General features: G+C 39.8%; 1 protein-coding gene across 1 annotated transcript in view; it reads left to right on the top strand.

Moving 5' to 3' along the window:
• Positions 1–6,428, top strand: part of IGFBP3 (insulin like growth factor binding protein 3) — a 15,677-nt gene extending 9,249 nt beyond the window's left edge. Inside the window, exon 5 of the mRNA XM_026033689.1 lies at positions 5,953–6,428. Coding sequence (XP_025889474.1) covers positions 5,953–6,078 — 126 coding nt within the window. The 3' untranslated portion in view covers positions 6,079–6,428. The remainder of the gene's footprint in view (positions 1–5,952) is intronic.
• Positions 6,429–13,149: the final 6,721 nt, after the last annotated feature.

Here is a 13,149-nt window from a genome sequence, read left to right as displayed (position 1 = left end):
CCTCTAATCCCTTTTTTCCATCAGTCCTGTGGTGACTGTACTGTCTGACCTTGGCTACATGCTGCTGAGCTCATCTGTCCACCCAGGCTTTTCCTGAGCAGGTGGTGATCCTCTCAAGCAGGGAGAGGTTCTTTTCCTCGCTTGCAGTTTTGAGTTCCTCATGTCCATTCACGTGCCACTGTATGAAGAGGAGCTGCGAGTGCTCTTCAAGCCCCAGGCTGCATTTTTTCAGAAAATACTGTGGACTCCTGTGTGAGCTGCTCTGTGATGCTACGCTACCCCTGTGCTTTGTGGCTGTGCCAAAAAGTATTTACTTAGCTACATTAGAACAGCATATAATTTAATTATGTTCAAGACAAGCAAGCATATCATAGTCCTTATCCTTCAGGAGGTATTAGAGAAGACCACAGATTGATATTTACTTTGTTCAGTTGATATTTCTCTCATCTGTCCTTAGACTCTATGAGCCTTGCTTCATCAGCACTAGGGTGGTGATTCGCCCTCTCTCGATGGTGTGTAGATAGTAAATTAGATACACAACAAGCACATGCTCAGGTGCATTACTGTGCAGTGGTAAATCTGCCATGGAGGTGCTTGCACACTCCAACAAAGAAGAAGAAGAAGGGAAATAAGGAGAATATACTTTTCATTTTTGCTTTTCATTCCTTGAAGTTCACTTGCCAGAACAAGATGATGGTGTGAAACAAAGTCATGCGTTTGCGCTCAGGGTAGTGTTCAAATTATTTGGAGACTTTGCAAGTGTTTTAGAAAAGGTTCCTACGCTAAACGTAACAGTATATTTGGGCAGCAAGCATAGAAGATGCAGGGGCAATTTCATATATGGCCAGCCTTGTCTACCAGCATAACAAGTTCAGCTCAGTATCTTGTGAGAGAGGCTCCCAAGCAGAGCCCATGCAGTTTGCCCATGTAAACATCTAATGCCGTTTGAGTGCTCCTCTTCTAAAAGAATCAACTTAAAATAACTTGAATCAACGCTTGATGCAGGCCTTCATAAGTCTTAGAAAATTAACGATTAACAAAATTATCAACAAAAAATAATTTATTTATGTTGCCCTTCTAAAATTAACTGCCAGAAAAAAAAAAAGCAAAAAGTTTCAGAAATAAGTGTCTCATGGCCAGATTGGAATCACTGTCTATCTGTGAAACAGTGCAATGATGGCATTCATTTGGTTTTCTTTCTGAAGCATCAAAATGTAGGTCTGATATTTTGGGAACCGTAAGCAGGTGTCTAATCTGATTAACAGAATGCTAGACTACTTCATTGATAACCTTTGTTGCTATTATTAGCAGTATTTGATCCATAGTTCTATTGTATTCTAATGTGACAACAAATTTCAGAATAATAGGTAATAAACAGTAAAGTCATCAAAGAAATTATCATAGGGTAGGCATTTTTAATTCTGGAAACATTGACTGCTTTCCCATACGTGCAAAAACTCTGTGGCTGGATGTGCAATTCAGTGTACTGAGATATTGTACGGGCTTCAGAGTGCTGTCTTTGGTAGATTAAACTCTGAGAAAATAGTTAATTCCTTCTCAAAATAGCTTTACTATCATACGGCAGTACTCGCAGTACTGTGTTGTTGAATGTTTGGATCAGATATTAGGAGTCAGAACCACTGTATTTTCTTCTTGGCTCATTTTTGGACTTTGTGACCCATCAAACTGTTTCATGAAGGCAGACACATCTGTTTCCACTCTTAGTACATCCAGCTCCTGGGATAACACTGGGATGAATTATATAGCGATTTACAAGATAATGGGTCTTCTTGCCCTAATTTAATGTCATATCTCAAAGGAATTGTGTTAGGCAAGTTCAAATTAATGCACACTCTTAAATGCTTTAAATTACTTTTCAAGCACTAATTACATGTTTTGTGGATGCATGTTCACATGCAGTCCAATGTTCTGAGATCTCAATGAAGAACCACGCAATGCACTGCAGGCCAAAACCTAAAGAGATATACTTTAAAAGGACATATAGCGATCATTTAGGTAGATACGTAACGGGAAGAATCTGATAGATTATGACAACCCTGGAAAGCATTAAAGACTCATTCATGAGGCACTTTGCATGTTAGTGTAATCTCCCTTCCTGATCACCTGCTCTTCCAATCAAGCTGAAAGCAGCTGTTTTTCATGGCTTTTGCGGTTGTCTAGAAATTGACTTTTCAGGAACCACCATACAGAGTAATTTCTGAAAGTGAAACAAATTTTAAGAACATAAATCTGTCAAAGTACAACATGAAAAAATACTCCAAACATTGTCTTTACATATAGACTTATTTTTAAAATCCAACCTATCTTAACAAATCACTTACGTAAGGTTGCTCTGTCCGTCTGTGGTGTATAGGTATATTTACATGAAATATGTTCATACAGGCACATTTCTGCATCCAGCATGCCCTCCCCCCCAAAAAAAAAAAAGTTTTAATGAAATTAGAATTATCTTTGAATTGCCCCATATTCATCTACTGGAGCCAGATATTCACCTAAATGTGAATTGGCAGTGTTCCACTGAAAACAAAGTTGGGCTTGACAGGAGCCAAAACGGCCCGAGGTGTGTGTCAAGGCTGTCTGCAGTCTGTTCCAAGATATCACAATTGTAGCTCCATGGAGACCTCTGCACTGACCAGGAATTAAATTGGATACCATATGCTTTGCTGTGCCCCAAGAATGCCTCTGTCGCTCTGCTTTGCGGAAGGCCGAGGGGCAGGTGGCATAAAGCTGGCAGCTGGTGTTTCTATCAGGAGTAATTATTGGCTCCACTGCTTGGGCAGGTTTCCAGCTTGTTTGGGCTTCTGAAGTAGCAGCAGAGCTCAGCAAAGCCTTGAAGTTGGTGGAGTGCAAAATTCAGAAGAATGTTTTTTCTATTTTTTTTATTTTTAATGTAAATTATCCATCATTTCAATAAGCAATGCAAGCTAGCTATCTCAGGATAAAAGCATTCTCTTTGAATCAGATGTGCTCTGCTTTTGACAGCATGACGAAGCAGGTAGTACAATATCAGAGACTGAGAAAGGTAAATTATATCTCTGTTTCCTTGCAAGCAGAATGTTATTTCAGCTGCAAAACTCTAATCCACATGATCTAAGGGTTTTCATTTTCTCAAATGGGTTATTGGAAAGAAATAAAAAGTCCTTCATAGGAGAGAATATGTTTCTGCAGACTAACTTTGTGGTATATTTAATTCCCAGAATTGATTAGTTGATGGTAAAAAGCAATCATAACCCTCAACAGGATGAGATAACTTTAATTGATCATTTGTTTTGACAGTGATGCAAGCCTATGAATCAGCGAGAGTTGTGTAACATACTTCATACAGTACTTCTAAAAGGGGAGGATGTGTTACTATTATTAGTAGAAGTGTAGTTTCATCGCCCGAGCACCAGGCTGGCAGCCAGAAACCCTGCCTTCTAATTCTGACTCTGTCTGTGCCTGTGGTCTTGGGAAAAACAACCTAAGAATTTCTGCCTCAGTTTCCTTATCTGTACAATTTAGATCATGGAAAGGCTGTTGTTTATGAAGTACCTTGTTTTGCACATGCACATTTTGTGCATATTTTGCACACCGCAAATGAAGAATTGAAGGTGCAAAATGTTAATACCTTTTCAGCTAGAATCCAATCCAGTTAAAGAAAACTGCTGCCCCTGCAGTTAAAGAAAAAACACCCACTGACTTTAGTGAACTTTGGGCCACCATTCACTGAAATCCTAGAGAACACATTGCCAGCCCTAGTCAGGCTTGTGAAACAAAATAATAAAGCATACATTGATTTCATATGTAAAGGTTTGCTTTGGAAAATGAGCTGAACAGATAGCTAGAACTCAGATACAACTAGCTATGTAGTTTAGCAAATTATTAATGTAACTTTTCTCTTGATAGGCTTGTACTTCTTGACCCTTTCCTGAAATAAGCCATTATTTACTTTAATCCTGATCTTATAATCCTACTGTCAGAATTACCATTCATTTGAGTAGGACTAATGAGGAAGGACAGCACATCCAAAGAAGAGAAGGCATTGTATTATTTCTGCACTATACTTCCTACTCAGAAACATAGCACAAAGGCAGATTTATTTCCAGTTGTGGAGATAGAGTTGTGGCATGCTCAAGTAGATAAGCAAGATAGAAGCAAACGTTATAAAGGCAGAGGAGTCTACCCAACAAAATGATCTATACGCTCCAAAAGGTCTGTGGAAACTTGCAGTCCCATCATGGTGGAAAGTTCAGGATTTTTCTTTCTAACGTGTCATTTATTCCCATGTCCTCTTCACATGTCCCTAGTGATGACTATCTATGTTAATCATTGCTGCCACAAATTAATAGGCTCAGGGGCAATCTGCTGGCCTGGACTGTCCCAGGAACTGCCCATGTTCACACTCGCTATCTTATATATTACTACTTCTCCTGAGGTCTTGAACTGGATGTGGAAAGGGTCAAATGCTTTTGGCAATGAAGCCCAACCTGAACTTGATTTTTCCTGGTGCATCTCTGCCTGGTCAAAATACGTTGCTTTGTGAGTCAGTTTCATGGCCATATCACACAGGAGGGCAGGACACTTTGGATGAGGATCTGGAGAGCAATGCTGTTGAGCGTTAATGGCAAAGCTTATCTGGGCCATGACAAACTCACAGCTGGGACCCAGCCTACACCCTGGAAATGCTTGAATTGCTGAGAGGGTGATCTCAGAGGTGATGTACGGTTTCAGAATCACAAGGTATATGCATAGGCTTATACTGTCCTTTAAAAAGGCGGTTTCATGTTCCAAGTAAAAGACTCAAAGTAGAAGAATTATATAAATAACCAACTTAATCTGGTAGAACATTGAAGGGCCTAAGTGGCTTCTGTTTGTCTAGCCTATACTTCCTTCAGGTTGGCAGTGTTGCAGATCCAGCTGTAAACTTTGTTCTACTCTGTTAGCATTTGCATTAATTCTGCTATCATAAAAGATCTTTAGTTGCCTGGGTAGAGGCTGTCTCTGCCCGGGGTTGGCCATGGCAAACTTAGTAAGATGTCCCTCCATATCTTTGCAGAGGAGTAGGCTCACCCGTTGCAAGGGTGACAGCACTGCAGAATCTCAGAGGTTTCTGTAGGTTGAACTGGGCCCAGAGGAACATGAAGAATATAACCTGCAGAATGTTACCTCCTTTAATCTACTCTTTAGAACTTTTGTTTTCTTGGAGTTTCTTCTTTATCCTTTTATTTACTGCATTATTGCTTGTAAAGTTGTTGTCCATTTATTTTCTTGCTTAATAGTAGTTTCAGATTGGTTAGTATTGTTAGCAAATTCCACTAAACAACTGTCATCTAACGTTGCCTTAGGTTGTAGACCTAATATATAAGTAACATTATTTATAGGAAAATATACATGTAAAGTTCTAATATATATCTAGCAGTTGTTGAAGTGATAACTCCATTACAGAAGGATTGTGTATCTGTTAATAAATGTCAACTACAGTACTCACATTCCTCCAGCAAGCAGATGCAAGCTAAGGGTGTTGATTGCTCCAAGAGCTGCCTTTGCCAAACCTGTGCTTTAGCATAGAACAAATCTGTGGGCTTTTGTTTCCAAAGAAGGGTTCCAGTCATCAGCTCTTACTGTTGTAAATAGTCATTGCTCAGCAGAGGACACCTGTGCTACCAAATCTAATACAGAGCAGTTCAAAAGATTGTGTTTTTTCTAGTTCTTGGCACAATTTTATTTTTAGATAATTAGACACAAAGTAATTTAATGATGGAGAAGGTCGATTTGCTTCTGATTGTCATGCTGTGTAGTGGAAATAAAGTGAAGTGGAAATTCTAGCAATGAAAGATATGACCAAGATGCAGTAACACAGCTATGAATTGAGCTGTGAGTTGTCACTTGCAATATAAAATGGAGAGCAAAAAAATGATCACGATGCTAGCTGGATCTTATATTCTCTTTCAGTGCCGCCCATCCAAAGGCCGAAAAAGAGGGTATTGCTGGTGTGTGGATAAATACGGACAGCCACTTCCTGGCTATGACGGGAAGGGCAAGGGAGACGTCCACTGCTATAACTTGGAAAGCAAGTGAAGGGCCGTCTGTTCCGGCGCCTGCACGTGGCAGTTAGACAACGCACCAGAGACCTTGGAGGGGCAAGGCGAGCACCACGGACTGCGTCACACGTGGAGCTGTGTGTGTCCTCCCGCCTTGCCGCAGGAGCTGCTGACCCTCGGGACTCTGCAGCTGCACCGCCACTGACACGCTTTGGGCTCCCTATAGCACGTGTAGGGGCCTCTGACTTCCCACATAAAATCTGCACTATTGATCCCCAGAAAGAAAGAAAGAAAAAAAGGCACTTCAGAATGGATTCAGGGAGTCTCCACTGACTTTTTAAAGAACGGCCTGTGACCAATTTGATCCCGAAAGATACTGTGTTTTATTTTAAAGAATTTATAGATTGTAAGCTTGTAAAAATATTAAAGCAACAGCAACAAAAGCAAAAAAAAAAAAAAAAAAAAACACAAGGATTTAAAGTTTAAGCTTTTTTACAGGTCTGACGGGAAACTTATCTTCACGGGTAAAATGTTTTATAAAAATCTCAAAGAACTTTTTAAAAAAACGTATTTCTAAAATAAAGACATGGCTATTTTTTCTGTAAAATATATTATGAATATTCTGTTAGTCTGTATTTAATATAATTGTTTTTTAATAAACCTTATTTAAATGTAACATGTGAATACCAAATATTACACAATAATTTTAGCGTAAACTTATGTATGCAAAAAGAAATTGAGGGGATGGGGTGATTTACAAATATGTATAGAAACATACGCATACACTGACCTATTCTAGATGATAGAAATGGCGTTAGGGAGTGAAGGAAGTGTTTCCAGAAGAGGTTAAATTTCCTCATTTGAAATAGCTACCAAGATTTTATTTTTTTTTTCTTTTTCCCCCCATTTTATTGATATTTCTAATGCACCCATCACTGAATTATGCCACTGGAAAGAATGACAGTTGCACTGAAGCTCTCTGTAAAGCATCCTCCTGCCTGTCCTTTGCTTCAGTTAGTGCAACAGAGCTTAAATTTCCTCCAGAACAGTCTGTGCTAGTATAAAATAGTCACGGACAAAAAAAAAATTGCCATTACAGTATGACTCTGCCTATTTATTTTTAAAAGCCTGTATCTATTCTCTGTTGTCTTGATATGCTCTACCAAAGCACATACCCTGCATGAGAAACTTCTGTTTAAGTCAATGTCAGCAAGATGGGAGATACGGACCCGGTTTTGACACCTGTGTGCTTCATTTTGTGCTACCACATGATCGTTGCTTTGACTTTGGTGGAAGGGATTTGCCTGCATTCAAGCATAGAAAACGAGCCAATGGGCGGAAATATTTAAACCATTGCTCTACCATGGTGTTATATGTCCTTTTAATCACAAGAGAAATGTGTTGGTTTTGTGCTGATACGTGATGCTTTCACATCAGGAAGACCTTGGCACCAATTTGAGGCTGACTGTTTTATTGAACTTCATGACTAATTCTGTATGATGATGAAATTTGGACAAGAAAAAGCAGCCTGTGAAATGTAACATCTCTCTTGGAAAGTAATGCCATATTTTGTATGTGTATTTATTTATATATTTTATATAAATATTTTATATATTTATATAAATATATAATATATTCTTATATGTGTTACTATAAATGTTTGATGTCATGGGAGAGGGGTTGAAAAAACAAAAAACACCCATCAGCAGCGTGCTTTCCTGGTGGATCAGGAATTCAGTGCAAGTTAAGGACTGTAATCCTCCCCTCCACCCAGGGTGGCCGAATGCTCGCATAGGGCGACTGGTGTTTAGGGGAGCCACAGAAAGGGAGCCTGGGGCAGGCAGGGGCTGTGAGCTTGCAGACGGGAGGGAGAGTGTTAATGTGTGGTTTGTAGGATTAAGGCCCCTGGTCACTGCAGATCAACTTTCAAATTTTGCCCTTAAAAGGTATCTATCTGAAGCATCTTGTGGAATACCCCTAATTCCTATCTTATGTGGTAGGCTGGCGTCCTCAGTGAAACTGAAATTTTAAGTCTGGGGAAGAGGAAGGGGTAGTGGGAAATGTAGGTGTGAGGTGAAGCATAGTCCAAGCTAATGCAGGCTTCCCAACAGATGGAGAAACAGAAAGCTTTGTAAGGTTATGATGTATTGCGATTTTTCCACTGCTATCGGGAATGAAATGCCTGCAAAGATTTTCTGGCCAAATTATAAACCATTTCCTCTCAAGCAATGTCATACAAGGAAGAAAATTATATATAGCAGTATTTGGGCTTGAATTCACTGGAAATTAGTCTGTATTTAACCTTTTTATTAAAAAAGAATCCTAAACTCATGAGCCTTCAGAAAAACAGTATCTCACCAGAATGAAAGGATACCAGCCTTCCGAGCCACATTCTGTCAGCATGCAAAAAACGTTTTAACAGCCTGTGGCAGTACTTCTGATTGGTGTTTTTTTGTTACATTTTTAAGCTTTTTATATTTTGCCCCCACATTCAAAATAAATAAATGTAAAAGACATTTTGGCCAGTCAAGTTTTTGGAATGCTATAAAATTCTTTACTCTCAAAGCAGGAGCTTTGTTTTTAAAAAGATATATATTTTAAGGAACTCAAAGTAGATTTCCTGATTTGAATGAACAGTTTGTCACCGGAATTAAAAAAAAATACATATATGACTCAGCTATTTTAATAGTGCTAATGAATCCAGCCTTTTATATGAAACATTAAACATATAGCCATAGGAAAAAAAAAAGTGCACGGTTGTGCAAGTCAGTTTGGTTATTTTGCTTCTAATAGATGTTTTTAAAACAAAGACACTGTTAAGACACTTATATGCTAGCAAACAAAATATTTCTCATGTGCAATTTAAAGCTTCGCCCACCCTGTTCAGAAATTGCTTTTTCCAGACTTTGCATATACACAGTTACTTGCACTAGTATTGTACGTTTCCCATTGGGTACCTGTCTCTCCTGACAGCCGGTATGAAAGAAAATTAACAAAAGAAAAACAAAACAAAACTCACTTATTTTCTCCCCCAAAACACACACATAAAAATGAAGAGAAACAGCAGTAGCTTTTTTTTCTGTCTTTTTTTTTTGTTGTTGTTGTTTAATGTTACTATTTTTGTGAAGACAAGAGTCAATTCAACAAACACGTTACATGTCACTCAAGGGTTTTCCTCCTGGCTCTGGGAGTCAGGCTGCATAATTAGTGCCTCATTCATCAGAAATATTTGTGGGTTACATGTGAGCAGGAGAATGTGGGCAGCTTCAAGCAAACGGATGGGTCAATATCAGTTCAAGGGAAGGGCTCTTTTCCCTCTGTCTGAGGACTTCGGTTTTGGTGGCAGAAACGGACCTGATGCACTAGAAAAATAACTGCTATTTTGGGTGCTTTCATGGCCTCCAGTTCTTCATTTTTTTTATCAAGTAAACATTTGCCAGCTTTTTTTCTTATTGTAAACAAGATCTTTCAAGAATCTCACACCATCCACATGAATATTATGACGCCTCAGAAAAATCCATGTAACTGCTAACATTGTTTACATGGTAAATATTTGCATGGCACCACAAAAGCTTCATGCATATGTTGCAAAAGTTGCTGATTTTTTCTTGCACAGACTTTAACTCTAGATGCTAGATGTGTCGCATATGCAACCCATATTGATGTAGTATTTATTATAACCAGAGTAATAAATAGTTGCATAAATTCCTATAATTGACCAGAATGCAAGTTAAAGCTGCCTGCAGGCAGCTCTGTTATCTTTCCAGCTATTTGAGAAAGTTCTCTTTTTTTAACAGACCTACTCTGCTATAGTCTTTTGAGCTCAAAATATCCTTTTCCACCTTTTTGGCATTCACATGCTTCAGGGCATAATGTTAGCTATTTGTGCACAGGGGAAAGGAGACTTCAATGAATACCAAAACCACAGAATTAATTAGGTCTTAGTACAGTCTGAACTTTTTACGACTAAGTTCCACAGAAACCTTAACACAGCATAATTCTTCATGAACTTAGCCCTAAATTTAAGTAATGGTTTTACAAATCTTTCAGGAAATCATTTTTTTGGTATCTCTAGTCACTCTTTAAAACTGCGTAACCAAGGATGGCTCCACAGAGATTTTATGTATTAGCAATACAAATTATATTTAAAATATGAAAAGTGCTGAGCAGCTTGCCTGGATGCCAAAGGTTATTAGTGTTTCAAATGAAATGTTTATATGGGTAGCTTTTTCTTATGTAGACCTGCTGTGCATTTAAAAGTCTTCCTATCGATTTCTACAAGCTGACTATGTTTGCCTCCTGCAAGTTTACCTTTTCATACCTCACTCCTTTTTAATTTTTTTAAAGAGCTCCAAAAGACTAGAATACTCCAAGGGCATGCTTTCTGTGACTACTGTCTGTAATAAGTTTTACATTTGCAAGTGTGTAAAATTCATTCCATTTAAGACCATTTAAAGAGAAATGTTTTGTTATGATTGTGTATCTTCTCCTAACTGGAAAGCTTTTAGTCTGTCAGCATGCTGCATCTTTATGTCTTCAGTTCCAGCATGTCAGATTATTTGCATTGTACAACTTTTTCTTTTTTTTTTCCTGCTAAAAGGGAAATACCTTTGTAAGAACAACACAAATTTGTTGTTCCATGTGAGGAATTCTAGCTTTCAAATTCCTTCTGCATTTTGTGTTGTATCATTTCTTTCTGGTTTTACAGCTCTAGAAACATAGGCACTGGCCCTAGAGAATACCCCATAGTAAAAACTTTGCTTTTGCCTTGTGCTTTTATTCATAAGTGCAAATCCCTTCCAACCTTTAAGTTGCAGCTGAGAAAAACTGGAGACCAGGTATAAGCAAAAAGCAAAGGATAACGCTGGAAATCTCAGTTTATCCTTGCAAAATGCTTGTCCTGCTATAGTATGTATCCTGGCTTTCCACTTATGCTGACTTACCCAGATTCCTTAAGAGCCTTTCTCTGTCAGGGCTAATTTCACCCCATTGCTCTCCCCATGAGCGGGGATGGAAATAAAGGCAAAGAAGTTACCAGGCAGCAGTTGAGATTTCCACCAGCCAATCTGTTAAGCTGAAGAATAATGCCCTTGAGAATGGCTCTCTCCCACATCCACGTGCAAGGGACCTTCCCAAATGAGGTGGCAAAGGGGCTTTGTCACAAGAGTCAGGTGGCATACACGTTTCCCTCAATCCCTGTAACTGGAGAGCGAAGCCTATTTTTGCCCACTTATGCCATATCAAGAATATTCAAGGTGAAGATGTTTCCTATGCCTGCTGCGTATCACATAACTTGCACCCAGTAAAAAAGCCCTAACTTACGGAGCCTGAAAAGTTGCTTATTGCTCTATCACACGGATGCCAGACAGAACCTTCAGCCTGTAGGGCCTGCCATGCATTTCCACAGCTGCTCTTGCCCTGCTACCAGTGACACATTGCTGCTCTTCTCTTTCTGTTCTCTTTCTGCAGGCAAATGGTGCAAACTCATCTGCCAAAACAGCAATAAACAGAAGCAGCAGCCAGCAGAAAACATGAAAGAGGAAGATGATGAAGATATATCCAGTATTTGCCTTAGGCCTTCAGAGACATCCCACAGAAGGATTCTTTTTGAAGGAACTGCAGCATCCACACATCAGCCTGCTGAACTGCAAAACACTGTCAGCAGTGAACAGAGAGTTAAAAAAAAATCACACATCACAGCTGGCATAATTAAGCAATTAAAAACCTCAGTGCAGGCACAAATGTGCTGCTCTGTGTTAGCTTAGGAGTGGTTTGAAGAGTCTGAACAGCTAAAGCAGCAGGGACACTGCAGGTGCCATGGACAGGGGGCTCCACAGGCAAAACTCTGCCCCGCCAGCTACGCTCTCCAGTGCAGACGTGCTCTTAGCTGTGAAATGTGACTCACAATTAAGCCACATGAAGCCAAGCATATGCACAACCCTCCCTTCACCTCCGCTGTCATTATCTGGGTTACCCACGCTATGGCTCAGAGGTTATAAAACACTGGAGAGTCTGAAACAGCAGACAGAAACCTTGGCAAAATCTGGAGCAGGCTAAAGCTAGCTGAGCTCATTTGACCTTATTTAGCATCTGCAGGCACCCTTGCTCCCACCTCCTTCCTAACCCCTTCTCCTGTAGCTGCCCTGTGGATGGACTTTGCACCCTGGGGGAGGAGGGAGGTCAAGGAGGAAGAACGCAGGGAAAGTAAAACAAAACCCGTGTTTATTGACAGAGCTATTGTCAGAGTTGCTTTCATTGCTCAGAGTGCAAGGGCTGCTATGCTTGAACTCCTTCTCTGCATTGCAAGTGTTTCTGGCCCTTTCTTGTAATGAAGAACTAAGCAGCTACATCTCACACGAGCTGTGAAAGGAGTAAATGTGCGCTGCACTCCCTGATGCAGCCTGCTTCCCTAATTCTCAGTGCAGTGTCCAACGAGTGCATCAAATTAATGGTCTATAAATAAAGAAATATGTCTGTAGATAGGAAGCCTGGGAGCTGTTCTCAGTGCAGCCTGGGGAGGTTGTTTAGGCTAGTGGCTTTATTAGGGAAGCGATAGCTAGGGAAAAGTAAAATTGTTTCAAAGGTGTTGTCGTAACAGAGAGATAGGACTTGTTTGGCACACAGCGTGGACTGTCTAGCTCTGAATGAGTCACCTGGAGTTCTTTTTTGTTTTGCTTTCCTGACACTTTTTATTGTTATTGTACTTAGTACAGGGATTGCGGGGACAAGAAAAGCAGAGCCTGTTGTAGCTCTGCACTAGTAGGCAATGAGGAAAGTAGAAGAGAAACCTTTCTGAACCTTCTAAGCCACAGGGCGGCATTGCTGGTAAAGCACAAGTATCTCTTGTGCCAACTTTGCAGGAAATAGCAGCTCTGTTTTAGTATTCTGTGGGGAGGCTCACATTATGCCCAATGCTACTGCAGCCGAGCACCTTCCAGCAGATCCCATGACTAGTGCTGTTATTCACCAACCTCCTTTTCTGTCTCTGCCCTCTCTCCCCTTGTAGAAATGTGTACATGATGCATGTTGTTTGTTTTTCGATTTGAGAATATGCAAGGGCAAAAAATGCATACATTGCTTTTTGAAAAGGAAAATGGCCAACATCTGA

Source organism: Nothoprocta perdicaria, unplaced genomic scaffold (genome assembly GCF_003342845.1).
Source record: "Nothoprocta perdicaria isolate Ctin4 unplaced genomic scaffold, notPer1 scaffold_131, whole genome shotgun sequence".
Classification (NCBI taxonomy): domain Eukaryota; kingdom Metazoa; phylum Chordata; class Aves; order Tinamiformes; family Tinamidae; genus Nothoprocta; species Nothoprocta perdicaria.
Note: the sequence above shows the minus strand (reverse complement) of the source record. Positions and strands in the feature narration are given on the sequence as shown.